Below are 21,279 nucleotides of genomic sequence, written 5' to 3' on the forward strand. Positions count from 1 at the left end.
GAAGTGACTTAGCAGCAGCAGCACCTATTTCTAGGAAGTATGTGTTCCTGTTTTTCTACAGTTATGGACTCGGTCCAGTCTTACCCAGAAAACCAGTCTCTCAGACTGTGCAGACTGGCCTTCTCTTCCTTCTGGCAACATAGGAAGAATTTTCCCCCCTAAATTTTTATCAGGTGCCTGACTTCCTATGGGAAAATTTCTTACTGTTCTTGTTCTCCCAGACTGAACTATCCCTCCTTGTCTTCTCCAGCCACATAAGCCATCTTTAAATCACATACGTGGCTCAAAGGTTTCAATCTCAACATCTTGAGCCCAAAAGTCACCACCATTTCATTTTCTTTCCCAGAGGTCTCAGATTATAACATTCTTCCATTAAGTCTAGTTGTGAGGGCTTATACTTAAGTACTGATTTTAAGGAAGGTTAATTAACTTAAGTTCGTTAAGCAGCCTGTACAAATGAAGTCAGGCTTGGGAAGCAGGTTCTTTGGTTTTCCAGCCACTTGGTTCTGTGCTCACAGCCTACCATCTTCATGCAGAATGCTCACAAATTAACACAGTTGACTGAAAGGGTATCCTGGCAATGCAAGAAGAATTAGCATCAATTTAGCATTGCACTGCTTAGAAAAACACTGTGTTGTTAAAAACAAAAAACTAATATGCTGTTGTTACTAAAGTTTACGTCAATGAAAATGAATATTTTTAAAAATTTTGTGTTTTCTCCTAATATCTGTTTTATTAATTTTTTAAAGCACAACACTGCCTTGCAGTCCTGTTCTGCCTGACCAGAGAAGACAGATTTTATTTTTTAAAAATAAAGCATTTAAAAAAAAAAAAAAGCATTTAGAAAATATAATGTTTCTTTAAAAATGTTTTTAATGACTTACACTGAAATGACTAAAACATTATGTAGGTATCAGAGTATTTTAAAATAACAGATAGTCCCTATTTTTCAAATCTGTAATGAAAATATAAGACTAAAATGCACAGAAAATTTTAATGTTTAATATTTCATATTCCTGAAAATTTAAAAATTAGCCATTTTAAAATGCATTAATCCTATTTCTTTTTTTTTGTAATTAATTTATTTTTTATTGGAGGCAAATTATTTTACAATATTATATTGGTTGGTTTTGCCATATATTGACATGAATTCGCCCCGGGTTTACATAAGTTCCCCCTCCTGAACCCCCCTCCCACATCAGGCTCTACTACATTAATCCTATTTCTAAAGTCTATTTAATCCTGCTAGCCATGTTACATAAAATCTCATAGGGGCATATTTTAAAGTCATATACGTGAAATAACTGATGCTCTTATTAATCAAAAGTCCTACCACTTGCCCATTTTAAAGATACATTTTTTTTAAATGGCCACACAACATGACCGGAGAGATTTTAGTTTGAATTTTAATTTAAAGTCCTACTTCTAGATGGTTTCTTATAAATCCATAAAGAACATGAAAGACACCAGGGAATATCACTGAAAACTACTAACATAAAACATACAGTGAAACACATAAATTTATGAACATAAAGGTTAGAGATTTTACAGCTACCAGTGGCCAGGAGACAGTTTACAGAATTAGAAAGATTAGTAAAAATAATTGTAATGAGATTTGCAGAGGTACTCATCTCCTCAGCCTCCAGCCAGATGACTAGAAAGGATACTGGTGAAATTAGAGAAGAGCTTCCATTCTTTGGCATTAATATGATTTGCTACAGTACTGACCTTTTAAACTTGTATTGCAGGGAGAAAGAATGACATCATAAAAATACTTCCAAACATACAGATTCTTCTGTTTGATGGATGTCATCAAAGCAGTAATGATCAACACAAACAACATAATGGCACAAAGAATATTTCTAAGAAATATCTTAGGCTTTAGAGGACCATGAGAGAAGCAAGATGGAGTTGATTGATTTCTTATAGGCAATTAAGCTCCTTCAAACGGACTGAAAAACAAAAATCTAAATAGTTAAAGGAACAGAAATGTTTACATACAAAATTGTTACCACCCTGCTCATATTTTTCTTGAATTTTCCGGTTAACATAAGCCTATGAGAAATCATCCATACTCAAGACCAATCATGGGGGAAGAAGGAGGGGATGAAGAAGTTGATTTTATAAATGTAAACTAAAACTCTGATTTCTGGTCTCAAAAGTTATACAGGCATAATGAAAAACTAACTCTCTGGCAAATAATTCTTTATAATAAATTATTTAAGAATCTGAAAATCCCTTCTACTTTTTTTTTAATAAAAGCAGATTTTTTTCTGTAATAGCATGGCAGTGCAGCAAGGCAGCAGCAAACTGCCTCACATGAAACAGCGGCAACAATGCAGTGTCAAGATGAGGACACCTTGTCTTAGACACCGTTGGCGAGCTTCAGAGGGTGGGCACATAGCAGTGTTACGTGATGGTGTGTAAGTGTATGTTCCCAGGGGAATTTATGAACTCTACTATAACCTGCCAGAACTCTCTTGCCCCCCACCATACTGTTTGCATCCTCTGATTTCTTTTATTTTTTTGCATCCTCTGATTTCTTTACCATATTCTCAAAATGCCCTGAGAAAGATGTTATACTGAAATGAAGAAACACAAAACTATGATGATTATGACAATATTCAATGTACACATCTAAAATGAGCACTTCTCCAGGTTTGGGCATAAGCACCACCCAAGATGGGAAGATGTAAATAAAGTGGCTTCAGATGGTCCATTGGGTCCAGGCATGTTATACTGGCAGAGCCTAGGATATCTGACTCAGGCTTATAGCTGTAAATCAACTTGGTCAGAACTTACATTTGCATGGAAAAAAATATTTTCAGACTATCATTTCAAAGTCTGATATAAACCTATTTTCAATCGGCATTGCAAGTACTGACTCCAGTGATCTCTCAAAATTCTGAAGCCAAAGATAATCCAAATCTTTGCTTGCAAAAAACAAGCTTAAAGTTGCAAAAAATGGATGTTCTTAAACTCTTTTCAGAGACCTCTAGGTCTGAACTTTTAGAGGACTTTTTTTCTTAAAACTTAAAAAATAACTTAGACCGGAATTTCTCCTCCCATATTCCCCAAATATTTTTTTCCTCCTCAGCTAGTTCAAATGTAAAAAGAAATTCCAAAATCCCAATCCTAAATATGGAAGGATAGAAGGATCTGAGACCACCCTTATAGATACTGCAGGTCTGGAGCCCACATATGGGACAAGAGTCCTAATAGTGACTTAAATCCTAACTTTGCAAAAAAATAGAAAATGAAACCAGTCCAAAGCATTGCAACCTGTGCTCTAAAACCACTAAAATTAAATGAAGTTGACAAACTGAGCAAAGATACATATGAATAAACATTTAAAAAGTACTTAAAAGTTGCGTCATAGTGTTCTATAGTGTAAAATAGTTTAAACATCTTCATACTATGGCAACGTTAGTAATCCCGGAAGGAAAATGAAAGAAGAGTGATGTGACTGACTAACCTCCAAAGAGATCGACGTCAGCAGTGACAGCAGTGACAGCTGTGGTAGTTGAGGCAGAGGCTGCAGCAGCTGCAGTCTCAGCAGTTGTAGCAGGAGGAGTAGGTTCTGGTGCAAACGGATCTGAGATCTGCGCTTCGGGGGGAACAGAGGAAAGTGCAGCCAGAGAATCTACGTCGCACCAGACACAGAACAAATGGAAGAGAAGAAAAGGAAAAGGACAAAAGATATACCAGGCTCCAAATGATCAAAGTGAGGACAATTATTAAGATATGGAAGTCTCTCAAAACAGGTTTATAGATAAAGCTTTACTCACCCTCTCCCAAAAGGTCTATTGATGTCCACGCGGTCAGCATATGACGAAATAAGAGATAAAGCTGAAACTTTCAACCACACCAATGTCCAAGCAAGGTGAGGCACTAACTGAAGAAATTTTAGCTTTATGTACCTTTCTGGACCATTTGTAATTAAAAAATAAATGCTACCTATTATCATCATGGAACTTTAGAGCCCGAAGTGACCTTAGGGATCCTCTAGATCAAATTTCCAATTTCATACATGGGAAAACTGAGAGCAAGGGAGGTCAAGACACTTACCTTAAGTTAGGTCTAAATGATTTTGATGAACTCAATTGATTTCTTATCAGAGTCACCATTTTGTTTGCTTTGGTTGATTTCATTATACTATAATTGTCAATTCTGAAGAAACCATAGTTAATTGAACTTTGTTGATCCTCTTTATTTGATGTGTCACTTCAGTGTAGAATACCAGAGCATGAATAGAAGCTTTAAAATGGCTATAGTTTGACTGTGCAACACAGTAACTTTAATGAAAGTTTAAGGGTTAGAGAAAAGAAACTCAAACCTATTTTCTTCTTCATAAGTTTCACATTACCAGATTTTTTTTGGTTTAATATATGACTTCTACACATAAACATTATGTGACAACATATGAAAATTATTTTCAAGATGAATGTTAGAGATTCTGTAGAATCAAAACTTTTCAGCCCTTCTGAGGTCAGCATTCCATTGAGAGGTTCATACTTTCTTAGTGATCAACAGTGGGATTACAGATGACATCCTAAATAAAAGGCCTAAGAGGGATTATTTTTAACTATACTATGACTTTAAGTTAAACATTTAGAGTGTCCAATGCATTCCTCTAGTATCAGTCACGTGATATATCTCAGGCATCACATTCAAATTCATGAATGTTACTGGAAATTTACTCTAAACATGAAGAAACTTTATCAAAACTCATTTGGAAGCTATTTTTTTTCAGAGCTTTAAAAATTATATGAGAACTCAGTAAACCAAAAGTTCCAGAAGACATTTAAAAGGCTGAGAAACATAAATTTTACATTAATAATAATTACTTTAGACATAAAGATACACAGACCAAAAGTGAGGGGATGGAAAAATGTACTCTATGTAAATAGAAATGAAAAGCCAGGGTAGCAATACTTATGTGAGACAAAACACACTTGAAAATAAACACTGTTATAAGAGACAGAGAAAAATATTACATACTAATCAAGGGATCGATTAATGAAGAAAATATGACAATTGTAAACATATATGTATCCAACATGTACGTGTGTGTGCTCAGTCATTCAGTCATGTCCGACTCTTTGTGAGCCCATGGATTGTAGCCCTCTAGGCTTTCTTGTCCATGGAATTTTCCAGGTAAGAATATTGGAGAAGGTTGCCATTTCCTATTCCAGAGCATCTTCCCGACCCAGGGATCAAATCCGAGTCTCCTGTGTCTCCTACATTGGCAGGCAGATTGTTTACCAATGCACCACCTGGGAAGCCCCATGCAACCACCATAGGAGCACCTAATTACACACAGTAAATATAAACAGACGTAAAGGGAGTAACTGACAGTAACACAAAAGCCATAGGGGACTTACATCAATGGACAGATGATCGAAACAGAAAATCAATAAGGAGACACTGGCCTTAAACTACATTATTAGATCAGATAGACTTTATACATATTTTTTTAAATTTTATATAAATGTAAATGTTTATGCACACATATATATAAACATTACATCCAAAAGAAGTGGAAAACACATTCTTTTCAAGAGCACATGGAACAATATCTAGGGTAGATCATATGCTAGGCAACAAAAGAAGTCTCAGTAAATTTAAGAAGACTAAAATCATATCAAGGACCTTTTCCAAACACAATGTTGAGACTAGAAATCAACTACATGAAAAAACTTCAAAAAATACAAATCCATGGAGGCTGAACAACACATTACTAAATCATTGAAGAAATAAAAAAGGAAATAAAAAATACCCGGAGACAAGTGAAAATTAAATACAGTGACTCAAAATCTATGGGAAGCAGCAAAAACAATTCTAAGAGGAAGCTTTACTGAAACACAAGCCTATCTCAGGAAATGAGAAAACTCTCAAATACAACATACTTGCATGTAAAAGAACTATAAAAAGGAGATCAAACAAAATAAGGAAAGAAATCATAAAGATCAGAGCAGAGATAAATGAAATAGAGATTCAAAAACAGATGCAGATGAATGGATAAGAAAGCTTTGGTACATATACACAATGGAGTATTTCTCAGCCATCAAAAAGAATGCATTTGAATCAGTTTTAATGAGGTGGATGAAATTGGAGCCAATTATACAGAGTGAAGTAAGCCAGAAAGAAGAACATCAATACCGTATATTAACGCATATATATGGAATTTAGAAAAATGGTAACCTAAACCCTGTATAAGAGACTGCAAAAGAGACATAGGCATTTAGAACTGTCTTTGGGACTCTGTGGGAGAGGGTGAAGGTGGAATGATTGGAGAGAATGGAATTGTAGCATGTATATTATCATAAGTGACCAGTCCAGGTTCGACGCATAAATTTTCCTCTGTTCATTTCTTTGCATTTGTGTTTTTTTAATAAAATTCTTTAAAAAAAAAAAAAAAGATCCCGGAACTACCAGTGGGTCACCTAGAGGAGTCTACTTCTCGGTTAACATTCTGTGAAATGGAAAACATGGGGTTGTGGGCTGCATATGGAAAGATCATGGTTTTCAAAATGGTAAAGCTCTGTACGAAAAGGCTATGGCTTATGTTATATTTTAATTAGAGTAACTAGATAAAACACAGCTGGCCCGTTATTGGAATTTCAAATAAGCAAATAAATTTTCATTCTAAAAAAAAAAATCAAAAACAATAGAAAGGATCAATGAAACTGAGAGTTGTCTCTTTGAAAAAATAAAATTACTAAACCTTTAGCCAGATTCATCATGGAAAAAAAAGAAGAGAGGATCCAAATCAATAAAATCAGAAATGAAAAAGGAAAAGTTATAACCAACACCACAAAGGATCATAAGAGATTCCTACAATTAAATGGCAAAAAATGAACAATCTAGAATAAATGGATAATTTCTCAATACTGAATCAAGAAAAAATAAAATAACAAAAAAGAGATCAGTTACCAGTAGTGAAACTAAATCAGTAATAAGAAAAACTCCCAACAAACAGAAGTCCAGGACCAGATATATGGGTTCACAGGTGAATTCTACCAAATATTGAAGAATTAACAGCTATCCTTCTGAAACTATTTCAAAAACCTGCAGAAGGGACACTTCCCAACTCATTCCACAAGGCATATCACCCTGATCCAAAACCAGACAAAGATATCACAAAAAAGAAAATTGCAGGCCAATATCACTGATGAATGCAAATGTAAAAATCCTCAAGAAAATATTAGCAAACAAACTCCAGCAATACATTAATGATCATGATCAGGTGGGATTTACCCCAGGAATAGTTACAAATCAGTATGATACATCACACTAACAATTTGAAGAATAAAAATCATATGATCATCTCCACAGATGTGGAAAAAACTTCTGACGGATTTCAACATTATTTATGATAAAAACTCTCAACAAAGGGGACATAGAATAAATATACCTCAACATAATAAAGGCTGCTGCTGCTGCTGCAGAGTCGTGTCCGACTCTGTGTGACCCCATAGACGGAAGCCCACCAGGCTCCCCCGTCCCTGGGATTCTACAGGCAAGAACACTGGAGTGGGTTGCCATTTCCTTCTCCAATGTGTGAAAGTGAAAAGTGAAAGTGAAGTCGCTCAGTCGTGTCTGACCCTTAGCGACCCCACAGACTGCAGCCTACCAGGCTCCTCCATACATATGACAAACCCCACAGCTAATACAATACTCAACAGGGAAAATCTGAAAGTTTTTCCTCCAAGATCAGGAATAGGAAAAGATTCCCATTCTTGCCACATTTCTTCAGTATAATATTGGAACTCCCAACCACAACAACCATACAAAGACAATCAGGAAAGAAATGAAAGGAATCCAAATTGGAAAGGAAGTAGTAAAACTGTCACTCTTTGCAGAAGACATGATACCATACATAGAACATCCTAAAGATGCCACCAAAATTAAACTACTAAACTACTCAGATCATATCAGTTAAGTTGAAGGATACAGAATTAACATACAGAAATCTGTTGATTCTATACAGTAAGAGTGAACTACCAAAAAGTGAATCCACACTTATATGGCAATTAATTTACAACAAAGGAGGTAACAATAAAGGGGAAAAAGACAGCCTCTTCAATAAATGGTGTTAGGAAAACTGAACTGCTACATATAAAACAATCAAACTAGACTTTCTCACATTATGTATAATAATAAATTCAAAATGGATTAAAGGCTTAAATGTAAGACCTGAAACCATAAAACTTCTTGAAGAAAATACAGGCAGTATACTCTTTGATATTGGCCTTAATAATATTTGGGGGAGTATGTTTCCTCAGACAAGGTAAACAAAAACAAATGGGACTATGTCAAACCAGAAAGCTTTTGCACAGTGAAGGAAATTATCAACAAAATGAAAAGGCTACCTACTGAACAGGAGAAGACATTTGAAAATGATAAATCCAATTGGGGTTAATAATCAAAATACACAAATAACTCTACAGCTCAACCACAAAAAAGCAAACAACTTGATTATAAAAGAGATAGAGGACTTGAGTAGACATTTTTTCAAAGAAGACATACAGACAGCTATCAGACACAAGAAAAGATGCTCCTCATCACTAATTGTCAGGGAAATTAAAATCAAAACCACAATGAGATATTGCCTCACACCTTCAAGACTGTCTATTATCAAAAAGACAACAAATAATGAGTGTTGGTGAGAATGTGATGAATAGGGAATCCTCATGCACTGTTAGGAAAGGTAAACTGGTGCAGCCACTATGGAGAACAGTATAGAGATTCTTCAAAAAATTAAAAACAGAACTACCATGTGATCCAGCAATTCCACTCCTCCAGGTTATTTATCCAAAGAAAATGAAAACACTAATTAGAAAAGGTAAATGCATCCCTATGTTCACTGCAGCATATTTAAGATATTGGAAGCAACGTAACTGCCAATCACTAGATGAATAGATAAAGGTGTGTGTGTGTAGCTATAATGGAAGATTACTTCTATCTATAACAAATATATACTTATCTATAATAAATATATACTTAGTCATAAGAAAGAGTGAATTTTTGTCATCGGTGACAATGTGAATAGTCCTAGGGGGTTGTTATGCTAAGTGAAAAAAGTCAGAGAAAGACAAATACTTTACGATTGTATGTAGAATCTAAAAAACAAGCCAAATGAACACACATAACAAAACAGAAACAGAATCATAGATATGGAGAACAAACAGGTGGTTGCCAGAGGGGAAGGGCTGTAGGGTAGGAGAGAAAGAGGTGAGAGGGATTGAGAGGAACAAACTTTCAGTTGCAAAATAAATGAGTCATGGGGATGAAATGTATTGTGGGGAATATAGTTATTAATACATAACATCTTTGTATGGGGATGGATTATAACAAGACTTAAGGTGCTGACTTTGAAATGTATAGAAATACTGAATCACTATATTGTATAATGGGAACTAACAGTGTTTTAGGTCAAATATACTACAAAACAAATAAACAAATGAACACAGAGAAACAGAGATCAGATTTGTGGTTACCAGAGGCAGGGGAAGAGTGAAGGGGAGTTTGATGAAGGCAGTCAAAAAATACCACTTCCAGTTATAAGATAAATAAGTACTACGGATATAATATACAACAAGATAAAACATAATCAGTGCCACTGTATGTTACACATGAAAGTTGTGAAGAGAGTAAATGCTAATAGTTCTCATCACAAGCAAAAAAACCTTCATTCTACTTCTTTAACTGTGTATCTATATAAAAAGATGGATGTTCACTAAATTTATTGCGGTAATCATTTCTTGATGTATGTAAGTCAAATCACTACATGATACACCTTAAATTTAAAGTGATGAATATCAATTATACCTGAAAACTGGAAGAAAAACATAATCACATTCATTTAACTATGCAATTTGCAAACCCAATAAATGTCAGGTAAAGCACTCTATACAGGTCCACTAAGATAATCAAGGCTTTTCCTAAACATGCCTGGAGAATCCCAAGGACGGCAGAGCCTGGTGGGCTGCTGTCTATGGGGTCACACAGAGTCGGACACGACTTAAACGACTTAGCAACAGCAGCAGCAGCAGCTTCCTAAACAAATCTTACATATTTCATAGCAACATTAGAATATTATACCATATGGAGTTCTTGACATTAGAAATAGTTTTTAAATTTCAGAATGCACACCTAATGAAGAGCTGGAAAAAAGGACTTATGCTGACTTGAGGCTAGGGTATTTTTTGCTGTTAGGTGTCCAGGTCCCAAATCCTGAGAAGGAGAAGATCTTTCAAATAAGTCCTTAAACCAACTGGACCTGGCCCAATGCAATTGTTACTCTACAGTCACACATCCTAAAAATATAAATTAGAAACCAACGTGGTTCATCAGAAGGCAAAGAGACTTGGTTTCTCTCTTTTCCTGGCATTGGTGGGCTTTCCCTACCCCTGCCCTTATTAATGACTATCTTAAGCTGTGATGTGATTTAACAGAAGAGCTAAGAACCATGTGATTTAAGTTTCCAGACCTCCCACTGCCTATGACAGGGGATGATAATTTATTTCATACATTTGGTAACTGAGAAAGGAGAAGACTGTTTATGTACACTAGAAGGAACAAAAATGAAAGGATTTAAAACAAAAAGTATGAAAGATTAAAACATTAGTTCCTTGCTCTTAAGCAACGTTTTGTTAGGACAGAGGGTGAAAAGAATGATATAAAAAGATGGAAAGTAAAATTTCCTAGGAAAACGTACAGTGATTAAACATAGTGGTGGATAACTGATGCTGAAAAACTTTTTCTACTCTTGGAAACCACAGGTTTTACTCTCCAAAATCTTAATTTTCCACATGAAGCATAATTTATCTTAGCTATTTCTTGGTTTGTGCAAAATTTTCTCTACTATAAAAGCAAGTTCCTATTATAGGATGATGGGAACAGTTATCAAACATTCTCAAAACTGCTAGTTTTTATAGAGGATTATACTATTTAAAAAAACCTACTACAGCATAAGAGTTCAATTCATTTACAAGTAGTACTTAATCAGAGCAATTTTTTTTTGTATTACAGAAATTGCTAGAAAACATTCTCTGTAACCAAGGAAACAGAACTACAACTAAATTAATATATGGTGCAGTGAGATGGAGTCACACTTCAGATTAAGTGTGTTAATATATTTAAGTGCTCACCCATATCCAGAACATATCAAATGCTTGATAATCAAAGTTAATAATAGCAATGGCTTAGATGGTAGCTAGCCTTATTGTGCTGATTATTTCACAATGTATAGAAATGCTGACTGTAGTATACTTGCAACTAATTGGTGTATGCCAATTATACTTCAATAAAAAAGATCAACAGCTAACATTTAAGTTGACATAAGACTATGAATTTCAAAGTTTCTATAAATCTTTCACAGAGAGAAAGTGTGTGTGTGTATACATGAATATGCATGAAAACAACCTACAGATGTGCCCCACCTAGATTTCACTATCAAGCAAAAGGTAATATGGGTCACAAACACTGCTTATAGTATAGCTATTAATAATATTCACATGGAAACAAAGTCATGTGGTCACATAATATTGATGAGCCTTCAAGAGTGTGTTAATAAATTTCTATTAAGTCTATTAATTCGAAGAAAACCCTAGGAGTAATTCTGTATTTCTCAAAAAGTAGAAATTTTACTTCAAGCATTTACAATAAGAAATCAGCCATTTCCCACTTCTAGGATGCACAGAAATACAATACACACACACTCACTTTTTTGTACAGAGGGATGCATTTATTATGAAGAAAAAACACTCTCCCTATTATGGGGAAAAAGACAGGGATTTAAAAAATGCCCTGTATTCTTTCAGTCAAAGACAATCATTATTAGCCAGCAGAATGCCATATGTAATATGCACTATTTAAATTAAATTTATAAAATATGAATATGCTAAATTTGGTTCACACCAACAAGAAGTACTATCCTTTACAATATGTCCCCTAAATTGGCAATATTTATCAGTCCCCAGAACCCTTACGAGAAATTTGTAAACACTTGATGTGGACACATCATTAGAAAATGAAATTCTCTTACTATCATTATGGCCAGATAAGAACATACAGATTTCCCAAGAAGCAGGTCAGGTTGTCTAGTATTCCCATCTCTTTCAAGAATTTTCCAGAGTTTGTTGTGGTCCACACAGTCAAAGGCTTTGACATAGTCAATAAAGCAGAACAAAACATATTTGTTATAATTTAGAATCCTCTTCAAAAACACTGTGTATCTATAGAATAAATGCAAACTCAAGGTAACTATGGGGCCTTTCAGGTAAGCTCAGTGGTAAAGAATCTGCCTACTAAGCAGGAGATACAGGTTCAATCCCTGGGTTGGGAAGATCCCCTGGAGAAGGAAATGGGTCAGTATTCTTACCTGGGAAATCCCATGGACAGAGGAGCCTAGCGTGCTACAGTGCATAGGATCACAAAAGAGTAGGACACAATTTGGCAACTAAACAGTAGCAGCAAAGGTAACTATTATCTCTCAATTTCATATTATACTAGTTTACTTGTATTTATTAAGACTTACAAGTTTTACTATTTTGCTTAAGAACTAGAGAATTTATTTATTAGTATTTTCCTCCCCAGCTGACTTTTCTACTGCTATGAAAATAGCTATAGATATTTTGTTAAGACAAAAGACTAATGCTGTCTAACCATCAGGTCCCAAGCCAACACTATGATACACTATAATGTGCTTCGTACTAATTATGAAAAAAGTGTTCCTGCTGAGCCAGCAAGTTGGAAAAGGTTTTCCTTATTCCTCAAGGATGAAAAAAGCCCACAGCTTGGCCAGCAGAAAGCAGGCTGAATTTCAGACCTCTTGCCCTGCCTTTGAGAAAGACAGACTGCAGATCCACACTGCATAGCCCTAGCTAAACCATACTCATCTGCTTTCTTCTACATCCACTGATACCTCAGTGTTTCAATCATCAATAGCAATTCATTCCTAAGAAGCAAAGACTGAAGTGTGCTATGACTATTTTTTCTTATAGTATTGTGTGTCTTAGCAAAAAGTACTAAGAGACGAATATGAATAAAAATGTTGGGAATTCCCTGGTGGTCCAGTAGTTAGGACTCTGTGTTTCCACTGCAGAGGACAGGGGTTCAATCCTTGGTTGGGGAATAAAGGTTTCACATGCAGTGTGGTGTGGCCAAATTTTTTTAAAATGTTACAGTACAATTTAAAAATATCTCACCTAGAGTTATTCTTTTTATTATTCCTTTGGTGTAAAACAAACAAACCAAACAAAAAGGACACAATTTCTCTTCAGTTTGACACTTAAGAATATGGTGAAGGGAGACAGTTAACAATTTCACTATTTACTTACTGAAGTTTCTAAATCACTAAACCACTATAAGCTCTAAAAATTACCAAGTGTCAAATATCTACTGATTTAATTAGCTGAGAAAATTAGAGTTAATACAGTCATATAATACTGAAAAAAATTTTGTATAACCCCATGAATTTATAATTAACACTAAATGTTATATTATAAAAGTTCTATAAAAGCCATTCATATAAATTTTATGACAGAGAAAGTCTGATTTAAGGATATGGATTTGAAGCATTCTTTAATAAATAAAACACAATATGTTGTATAAGATACTTGGGCAATGAAAATAAGTTGTAAGTTGAAATAAAGATTTCAAAAAGATGAAGGTCAGAATTAGAAAGCATAAGAACCAGAAGCCCTTATAGTACTTATAGCTGATTCATGTTGCTGTGTAGCAGCAACTAACAGAAATGTAAAGCAATTATACAACAATTAAAAAAAAAACCATGAACATTTGAATATGGTTTTTAAAAAAGAAGGCCCTTTATAAAACCAATTCAACAATATTTTCCTTTACCAACAGAGATTTAATAAAGTTAAGTGATGTTGAGACTTTTTATTTAAAAAAAATGACCGCTGTTGGCTTAGGAGTTGAACATTTTAACAAGGGAGAAGTTTGAAGCATTTAAATAGAAAAGCACCAATATTTTAAATGCTCATCTACATAGCAACTTTTTTTCACAACTAGTTACTTTCATTTTGTTATCAAAAAACTTGGAAATAAAATCAAGAGATTATAAGAGGTACTTCTGATGTCACTCTACCAATGTTTACCAAGCTCACCCAAGGATTATTTAATTACCTATGGAATGAAGCTTCATTTGATGTTGCACTTTAACATTAATTAAGGACTCTGATTCTGAAATGATGTATCGAGTTACATGTCTTGTCTGCTAGTGATATAATACTATATTTGGGAGAAAAGATAACCTCAAGACATGATTTTTATTGCCCTATTGGACATTAACCAGTTTTGAACCCAACCTAGCCATCTTATTTTAACATTCCTTTTCTATAAATCTCAATTCCTCAAAGTGCTCTTTTAACCAGCTTTATCATCTTACTGGTTTCCTCATCAGCCAGTTAATGTCTTTTACCAGTGTTGTTTCTCCTCAACCCCCACAGCTTTACTGAGGTATAACTGATATATAAAAATTGTATATATTTAACATGCACAGTGTAATGATTTGTTATTCATGTACATTATGAGATGACCACAATCAAACTAACACATCTGTCATTTCACAAAGTTCCTGTGTTTTTGTAGTTTGAATACTTAAGATTACTCTTTTAGCAAGTTTCAAGTATACAACATAGTATTATTAACTATAGTAACCATATTGTTCACTAGATCTCCAGAACTTCTTCAGCTTACAACTGACCATTTGTACACTTTGACCAACATCTTCCCATTCCATGCCCTGCCCTCCATTGCTCAACAACAGCCCCAGGAAATTTCTACTTTCTGCATCTATGAGTTTGACTTTTTTAAGATTCCACATATAAGTGAGATCGTATATTTGTCCTTCTGTGCCTGGCATATTTATTCACTTGGCAAAATGTCTTCCATGTTCATCCATATTGTCACACATAGGAGGATTTCCTTCTTTTTAAAGGGCTGAATAATATTCCACTGAATATATACAACATGTTTTCCTTACCCTTTCATCTGCTGACAAACACAAGTTATTTTTTTATCTTGGCTATTTTGGCTAATGCTGCAATGAACATGGGACTGCAGATATCCATCCACCTAGAAGTGAGACTGGTGAATCATGTAATATTTCTATTTTCATTGTTTTGAGGAATTTCTACTCTACTGTTTTCCACAATGGCTGTACCAATTTACATTCCCACCAATAGTGTATAATGAGTCCCTTTCTCCACACCCTCAACAAACACTTTTCTATTCTCTTACTAATAATAGTCAAGCTAATAAGTGTGGGGTGTTATTTTTGGTTCTGATTTACATTTTCCTGATGATTAATGACAGTGAACAACTTCTCATATACCTGTTAGCCATCTGCACATCTTCTATGGAAATGTCCATTTATGTCCTTTGCCCATTTTAAAATCAAGTTATTTGGGTTCTTTTTTTTTTTTTCTTGCAAATATTTTCTCCCATTCCACAGGTTGCATTTTCATTCTGTTGATTCTTTCCTTTGCTGTGTAGAGGCTTTCTAGTTTGAATGTAGTCTTACTTGCTTATTTTTGCTTTTGTTGCCTTTTGTTGTTTCTAGGAATTTATCCATTTCTTTTAGGTTATCCAATCATGGCATATAATTGCTCATAACAATCTCCTATGATTCTTTCCTTTTTTATGGTATCAGCTATAATGTTTCCTCTTTCATTTATAATTTTAGTTTGGGTCATTGCCCTTTTTTCTTATTTAGTCTGCTGCTGCTGCTGCTAAGTCACTTCAGTCGTGTCCGACTCTGTGTGACCCCATAGATGGAAGCCCACCAGGCTCCCCTGTCCCTGGGATTCTCCAGGCAAGAACACTGGAGTGGGTTGCCATTTCCTTCTCCAATATGTGAAAGTGAAAAGTGAAAGTGAAGTCGCTCAGTCGTGTCCGACCCTTAGCGACCCCACGACTGCAGCCTACCAGGCTCCTCCATCCATGGGATTTTCTAGGCAATAGTACTGGAGTGGCTTGCCATTGCCTTCTCTGCTTATTTGGTCTCAGTTCAGTTCAGTTCAGTCGCTATTTGGTCTAGCCGAAGGTAATTTTGGTCTTCCCAGGTGACTCAGTGGTAAAGAATCCACCTGGCAATGAAGAAGACACAGGAGATGTTGGTTTGATCTCTGGGTCAAGAAGATTTCCTGGAGTAGGAAATGGCAACCTATTCCAGTATTCTCACCTGGAAAATTCCACTTACAGAGGAGCCGGGTGGGCTACAGTCCTTGGGGTCGCAAACAGTCAAATACAACTGAGCATGCACACACGCAAAAGTAATTTTATCTTTTCAAAAAACCAACTCAGTTTTGTTGATCTTTTCTAATGTCTTTCTGGTCTCTATTTCATTTATTTCTGCTCTAATCTTTATTATTTCCTTCCTTCTGCTATCTTTGGGCTAAGTTTGTTCTTTATCTAATTCCATGAGATGAAAAGCTAGATTGTTTGAGGTCTTTTTTTCTTAATGGAGGAATTTAGTGCTACAAAATTCCCTCTTAGTACTGCTTTTGCAGCATCAGGTAAGTTTTGATATACTGTGTTTCCATTTTCTTTTGTTTCAAGATTCGTTAAAATTTCTTTTTAATTTCTTGTTTGACCCATTTGTTGGCCATATGTTATAAAATCTCCATGTATTTGTGAATTTTCAAAGTTTTGTTACGTTACTGATTTCTAGTTTCATAACACTGAAGGTCAGAAATAATACTTGATATGACTTCAATCTTCTTCATCAAAATTTCTTTCTTTTCCCAACATTCTCCACCCTGGAGAATTTTCTAGGTGCAATTGAGGAGAAAGTATATTTGGCTCGGTTGAAAGAAATTTTCTATCTATGTCTGTAGGTTCACTTGGGGTAAGCTGTTATTCAAGTTTTCTATTTCATAACTGCCTTTCCATCTGGATGACCTATCTATTGCTGTTGAAAGTGGCATACTGAAGCCCCCGCTATTATTGTATGGCTATTTCCTGAGATGGCTGGATGGCATCACCGACTCTGTGGACATGAGTTTGAGTGTGCTCCGGGAGTTGGTGATGGACAGGGAGGCCTGGCGTGTGGGGTCGCGGAGAGTCCGACACGACTGAGCGACTGAACTGATCTCCTCCTTCAGTTCCGTTAATATTTGCTTCACATATTTAGGTATTTTGATGTTTATATCCTCTTACTGAATTACTGTTGTTCAGTTGCTCAGTTGTATTTGACTCTTTGTGACACTGTGGAATGCAGCATGCTGGGCCTTCTCTGTCCTTCATCACATCCTAGAGCTTGCTCAAACTCATATCTGTCGAGTCGGTGATGCCAGCCAACCATCTTGTCCTCTGTCATCCCCTTTTCCTCTTGCCTTCAATCTTTCCCTGCATCAGGGTCTTTTCTAATGAGTCAGGTCTTCACATCAGGTGGTCAAAGTACTGGAGCTTCAGCATCAGTCCTTTCAATGACTATTTAGGAATGATTTCCTTTACAATTGACCAGTTTGATCTCCTTGCAATCCAAGGGACTCTCAAGAGTCTTCTCCAACACCACAGTTCAAAAGCGTCAATTCTTTGGCACTCAACCTTCTTTATAGTCCAACTCTCACATCCGTACATGACTATGGGAGAAACCATAGCCTTGACTATACGGACCATTGTAGGCAAAGGTCGCTGCTTTTTAATACGCTGTCTAGGTTTGTCATAGCTTTTCTTCCAAGGAGCAAGTGTCTTAAAGAACTGATTTTAGCATTATATGCTGATAGCCTTACCAGGATTCCCTTGTATAGGAGAAACTGCTTTTCTTTGTTGTTTTCAAACTTTTCTCTTTGTCTTTGACTTATGACAATTGGATTATATACTGTGCCTTAGGTAATATTCTTTGGGTTGATCTTGCTTGGAGACTTTGGAATTTCACAAATTTAAATGTCATATCTCTTTCATGATTTAGGAAGTTTTCAGCCACTATTTCGGGCTTCCCTGGTAGCTCAGTTGGTAGAGAATCTGCCTGCAATGCAGAAGACGTTGATTTGATTCCTGGGGTGGGAAGAAACCCTGAAGATGGGAATGGCAACCCACTCTTGCCTGGAGAATCCCATGGACTGAGGAGCCTGGCAGGCAACTGTCCATAGGGTTGCAAGAGTCTGACACAACTTAGCGACTAAATCACCACCACCACCAGCCACTATTTCTTTAAATAAGCTTTCTTTCTGAAATGGCAACCCACTCCAGTACTCTTGCCTGGAAAATCCCATGGACAGAGGAGCCTGGTAGGCTATAGTCCATGGGGTCACAAAGAGTTGGACATGACTGAGTGACTTCACTTTCTTTGAGACTTCTACAATGCATATCTTCATTCATTTTATGATGTCCAATAGGTCCTGTATGCATCCTCTTTTTCCCCTTTTTATTCCTTTAATTGGCTATTTTCTAATGACCTATCTTTGAGTTTGTGGATTTTACTCTGTCTGATTCAGTCTTCTGTTGAAGCTCTCTACAGAGCTTTTCTTTTCAGTTCATTCACCGTATTCTATTTCATTCAGAATTTGCTTTGTTCTCTTTCACAGTTTCTATTTTTCTTATTTTGTTCATGTATAGTTTTTCTGATTTTGTTTTCTTGCCTGCGTGTGTTCTCTTGAATCTCACTGAGCTTCTTTAGGATGATTATTTTGAATTCATTAGCAGACAATCTAGATTTCTTTAGGGTAAGTTACTGAGCTTTATTAGTTTCCTTTGGCAGTGTCATGGAGTTGGTTTTTTTCTTTTTTGCCTGATTCTTTGTATTTCATGTAGCCTTGTGATGGTGCCTGTGCATTTGAAGGAAAAACACCTCTTCCTGTTTTTAAACACTAGTTTTGGCAGGTGAAGATCTGCTCCTGTCAGGTCCCTGGGGTGATAATATTGCCTCTGGGATTGCAGTTGAATGGGGTTGGGGCAAGTTCATGTGGCTACTCCTGGGTCTGCTGTGGTGCCCATGTTGGTGGGCCTGTTACCAGGGTCTTAGGTGGGTGTGGATCTTGCCTCCTGGTCCCTAAGTGGACAGGACTGCCTTCACAACCTTGGTTAGTAGGGCTGGAACTGGAACAAGGGTCCACTTTAGGGTCTTCAGTTGAGTTCAGGGGTGGTGGGCTTGTTACCAAGTGCATGTTTGGGTGTAGCTCCTACTAGGTCTCTGGGCTGGGAAGGACTAGCCCTGGACTGTAGCTAAGTGGGGCTGAATCAAGTCTGATATTTGCTTGAAGGTCCACAGTTGGGACCGAGGTCTGTAGGCCTGCCCTTATGGGTATGGATAAGTCTGTCTCCCACAAAGTCCCCAGGTGGGCAGGACAGCTTCCTGACTGCACCTGGAAAGGGCTGAGCCTAGTCACAAGGCTTCTTTAGGATCTGAGGTTGGACTGAGGTCACTGGGCCTGTCTCTAAGTGCACAGACAGGTATGTCTCCTGGTAGATCTCTGGGTGGGCGGGACTGCTCCTGGACCAAGACTGAGAGAGGATGGAGCTGGGTCACAGGCAGTTTCAGGGTCCACAGCTGAGACCAAGGTAAGCAGGCCTGTTACCTAATGCATGGGTGTGTATGGTTCCCGGTCCCTTAGCAGATGTTGCTGGTGGCAGGATCATGGCCAAAGAGGACTGTAATGAGTCCACAGGGGCATGGCAGTGTTTCCAGGTCTGTTGCCAGGACCAAGGTTGATGAGCCTCCTACCTGGACCTGCCTTCTCAAATCAAGCCTTCTTGATCTTGGACTTTGCAACCTCTTTCCTGGATCCCAAATCACCCACAAAGGCACTTTTGGCTGTGGATGGCTGCTAAATGATTACTTCTGTGGGGAGGTATGATGGGACACCTCCTATTCGACCATCTTGCCTATGTCATTCCCTCTGTGTTATTTCTATAGTTGTATGAGCCACTTTCAAACTTAAAAAATTTTTTTACTTTGATAGCTTGATGTGGTAGAGTAAGGTATTTAATACCAACTCTATGGGTCGGACACGACTGAGCGACTTCACTTTCACTTTTCACTTTCACACATTGGAGAAGGAAATGGCAACCCACTCCAGTGTTCTTGCCTGGAGAATCCATGGACAGAGGAGCCTGGAAGGCTACAGTCCACGGGGTCACAAGAGTAGGACACGACTGAGCAACAGAGCACATGCACGTAACACATACGGGTACCTTTTGTCTCTTTTTCAATATACATTTCAATCAATCGATGCCATTTTTAGCATTTTCTCCCCCAGTTTCTAGCACCATTTTGGATAATCAGAAGGAAAGAGTAACAAAAATAACCTGAATGAAAACAGCTAAATAGAAACATGGCACAGCTGTCTGATTCCACTCACCTCCCCACGCAGTGGCGCCTCCTGAAGGCGGTGCTGGTGCTGGTGCCGCTGCTGCTGCCCCTGCAGGGGAGAAGTCTGGCTGGAGGTCCAGGAGATCGCTAGACGGTTTCGAAGTGCTGGGAGGCAAGTGTCATTTTACAATCAGATTTTTGAAAGTTTAAGATGTAAAGATGTTTTTTCAAATAAACACTTATGCAGAAAACACCACAGATTTTGGATATTTTAAATCCAGCAAGAGAATAATATTTGTGAAAGTACAGCAGTAAAACATATGTTCCTCTATACCAAGAGTTGGCCAACTACCTCTGTCAAGGGCCAGATGCTAAGCATCTAAGGTTTGTGGCTAGACAGCCTCTGTCACTACTTGACTCTGCCAGTGCAGCATGCAAAAAGACACAGTGTGTAAACAAACAAACATGGCTTTGTTGCAATAAAAATTTATTTACAAAGACAGTGGGCTAGATCTGATCTATGGGCCATTGTCTGCCAACTCCTGCTCCACAGATAACAGTTACATCATACTTCAAGCAGTGGCTTACTCAGCGAATCACAGAGCAGAAAGAAAAAGGGAAAATCTAAATGGCTCAAAGTAAAGGGGAATTTTAAACATGTTATGTCCACTGGGTAGCATCTGAAATGCTGATTATGAGGACTCTGACAAAAGGAAACATGCTCCAAATATTAAAGAGAATTATTGGTAATTTTTTCCTTTCCTTTATTTCCTAAAATTTTTTGTATTTTTTTTGTATCATGGTAAATAATTCTTATCTTGAAAAGAATTTATTTATAAATCAAAGAACACTAAAATGAATAATCACTATTTTACCTTTTTTCTACATTAAATTGCAACATATCAAGTTGGCCTGTAAGAGGCCTCATCCATAAACAATTCCATATTTTTCCACTCTTACTCGGATGGGGCTGAGCTTTCCAAAGCTCTTTCAAC

General features: G+C 36.7%; 1 protein-coding gene across 3 annotated transcripts in view; it reads right to left on the reverse strand.

Moving 5' to 3' along the window:
• The window catches only part of SNAP91 (synaptosome associated protein 91), a 178,300-nt gene that overhangs the window by 46,669 nt on the left and 110,352 nt on the right, over positions 1–21,279 (reverse strand). For 2 of the 3 annotated variants that reach the window (XM_088840553.1, XM_088840554.1), the window contains exon 13: positions 20,334–20,449. In XM_088840553.1, the coding sequence (XP_088696679.1) occupies positions 20,334–20,449 (116 nt within the window). Of the gene's footprint in view, positions 1–3,475; positions 3,644–20,333; positions 20,450–21,279 lie in introns of all 3 variants that reach the window. The other variant, XM_088840555.1, reaches the window with a different exon arrangement.

The sequence above is a fragment of the Moschus berezovskii genome, chromosome 10 (genome assembly GCF_049115385.1).
Source record: "Moschus berezovskii isolate FMDL1 chromosome 10, NW_MosBer_1.0, whole genome shotgun sequence".
Classification (NCBI taxonomy): Eukaryota; Metazoa; Chordata; class Mammalia; order Artiodactyla; family Moschidae; genus Moschus; species Moschus berezovskii.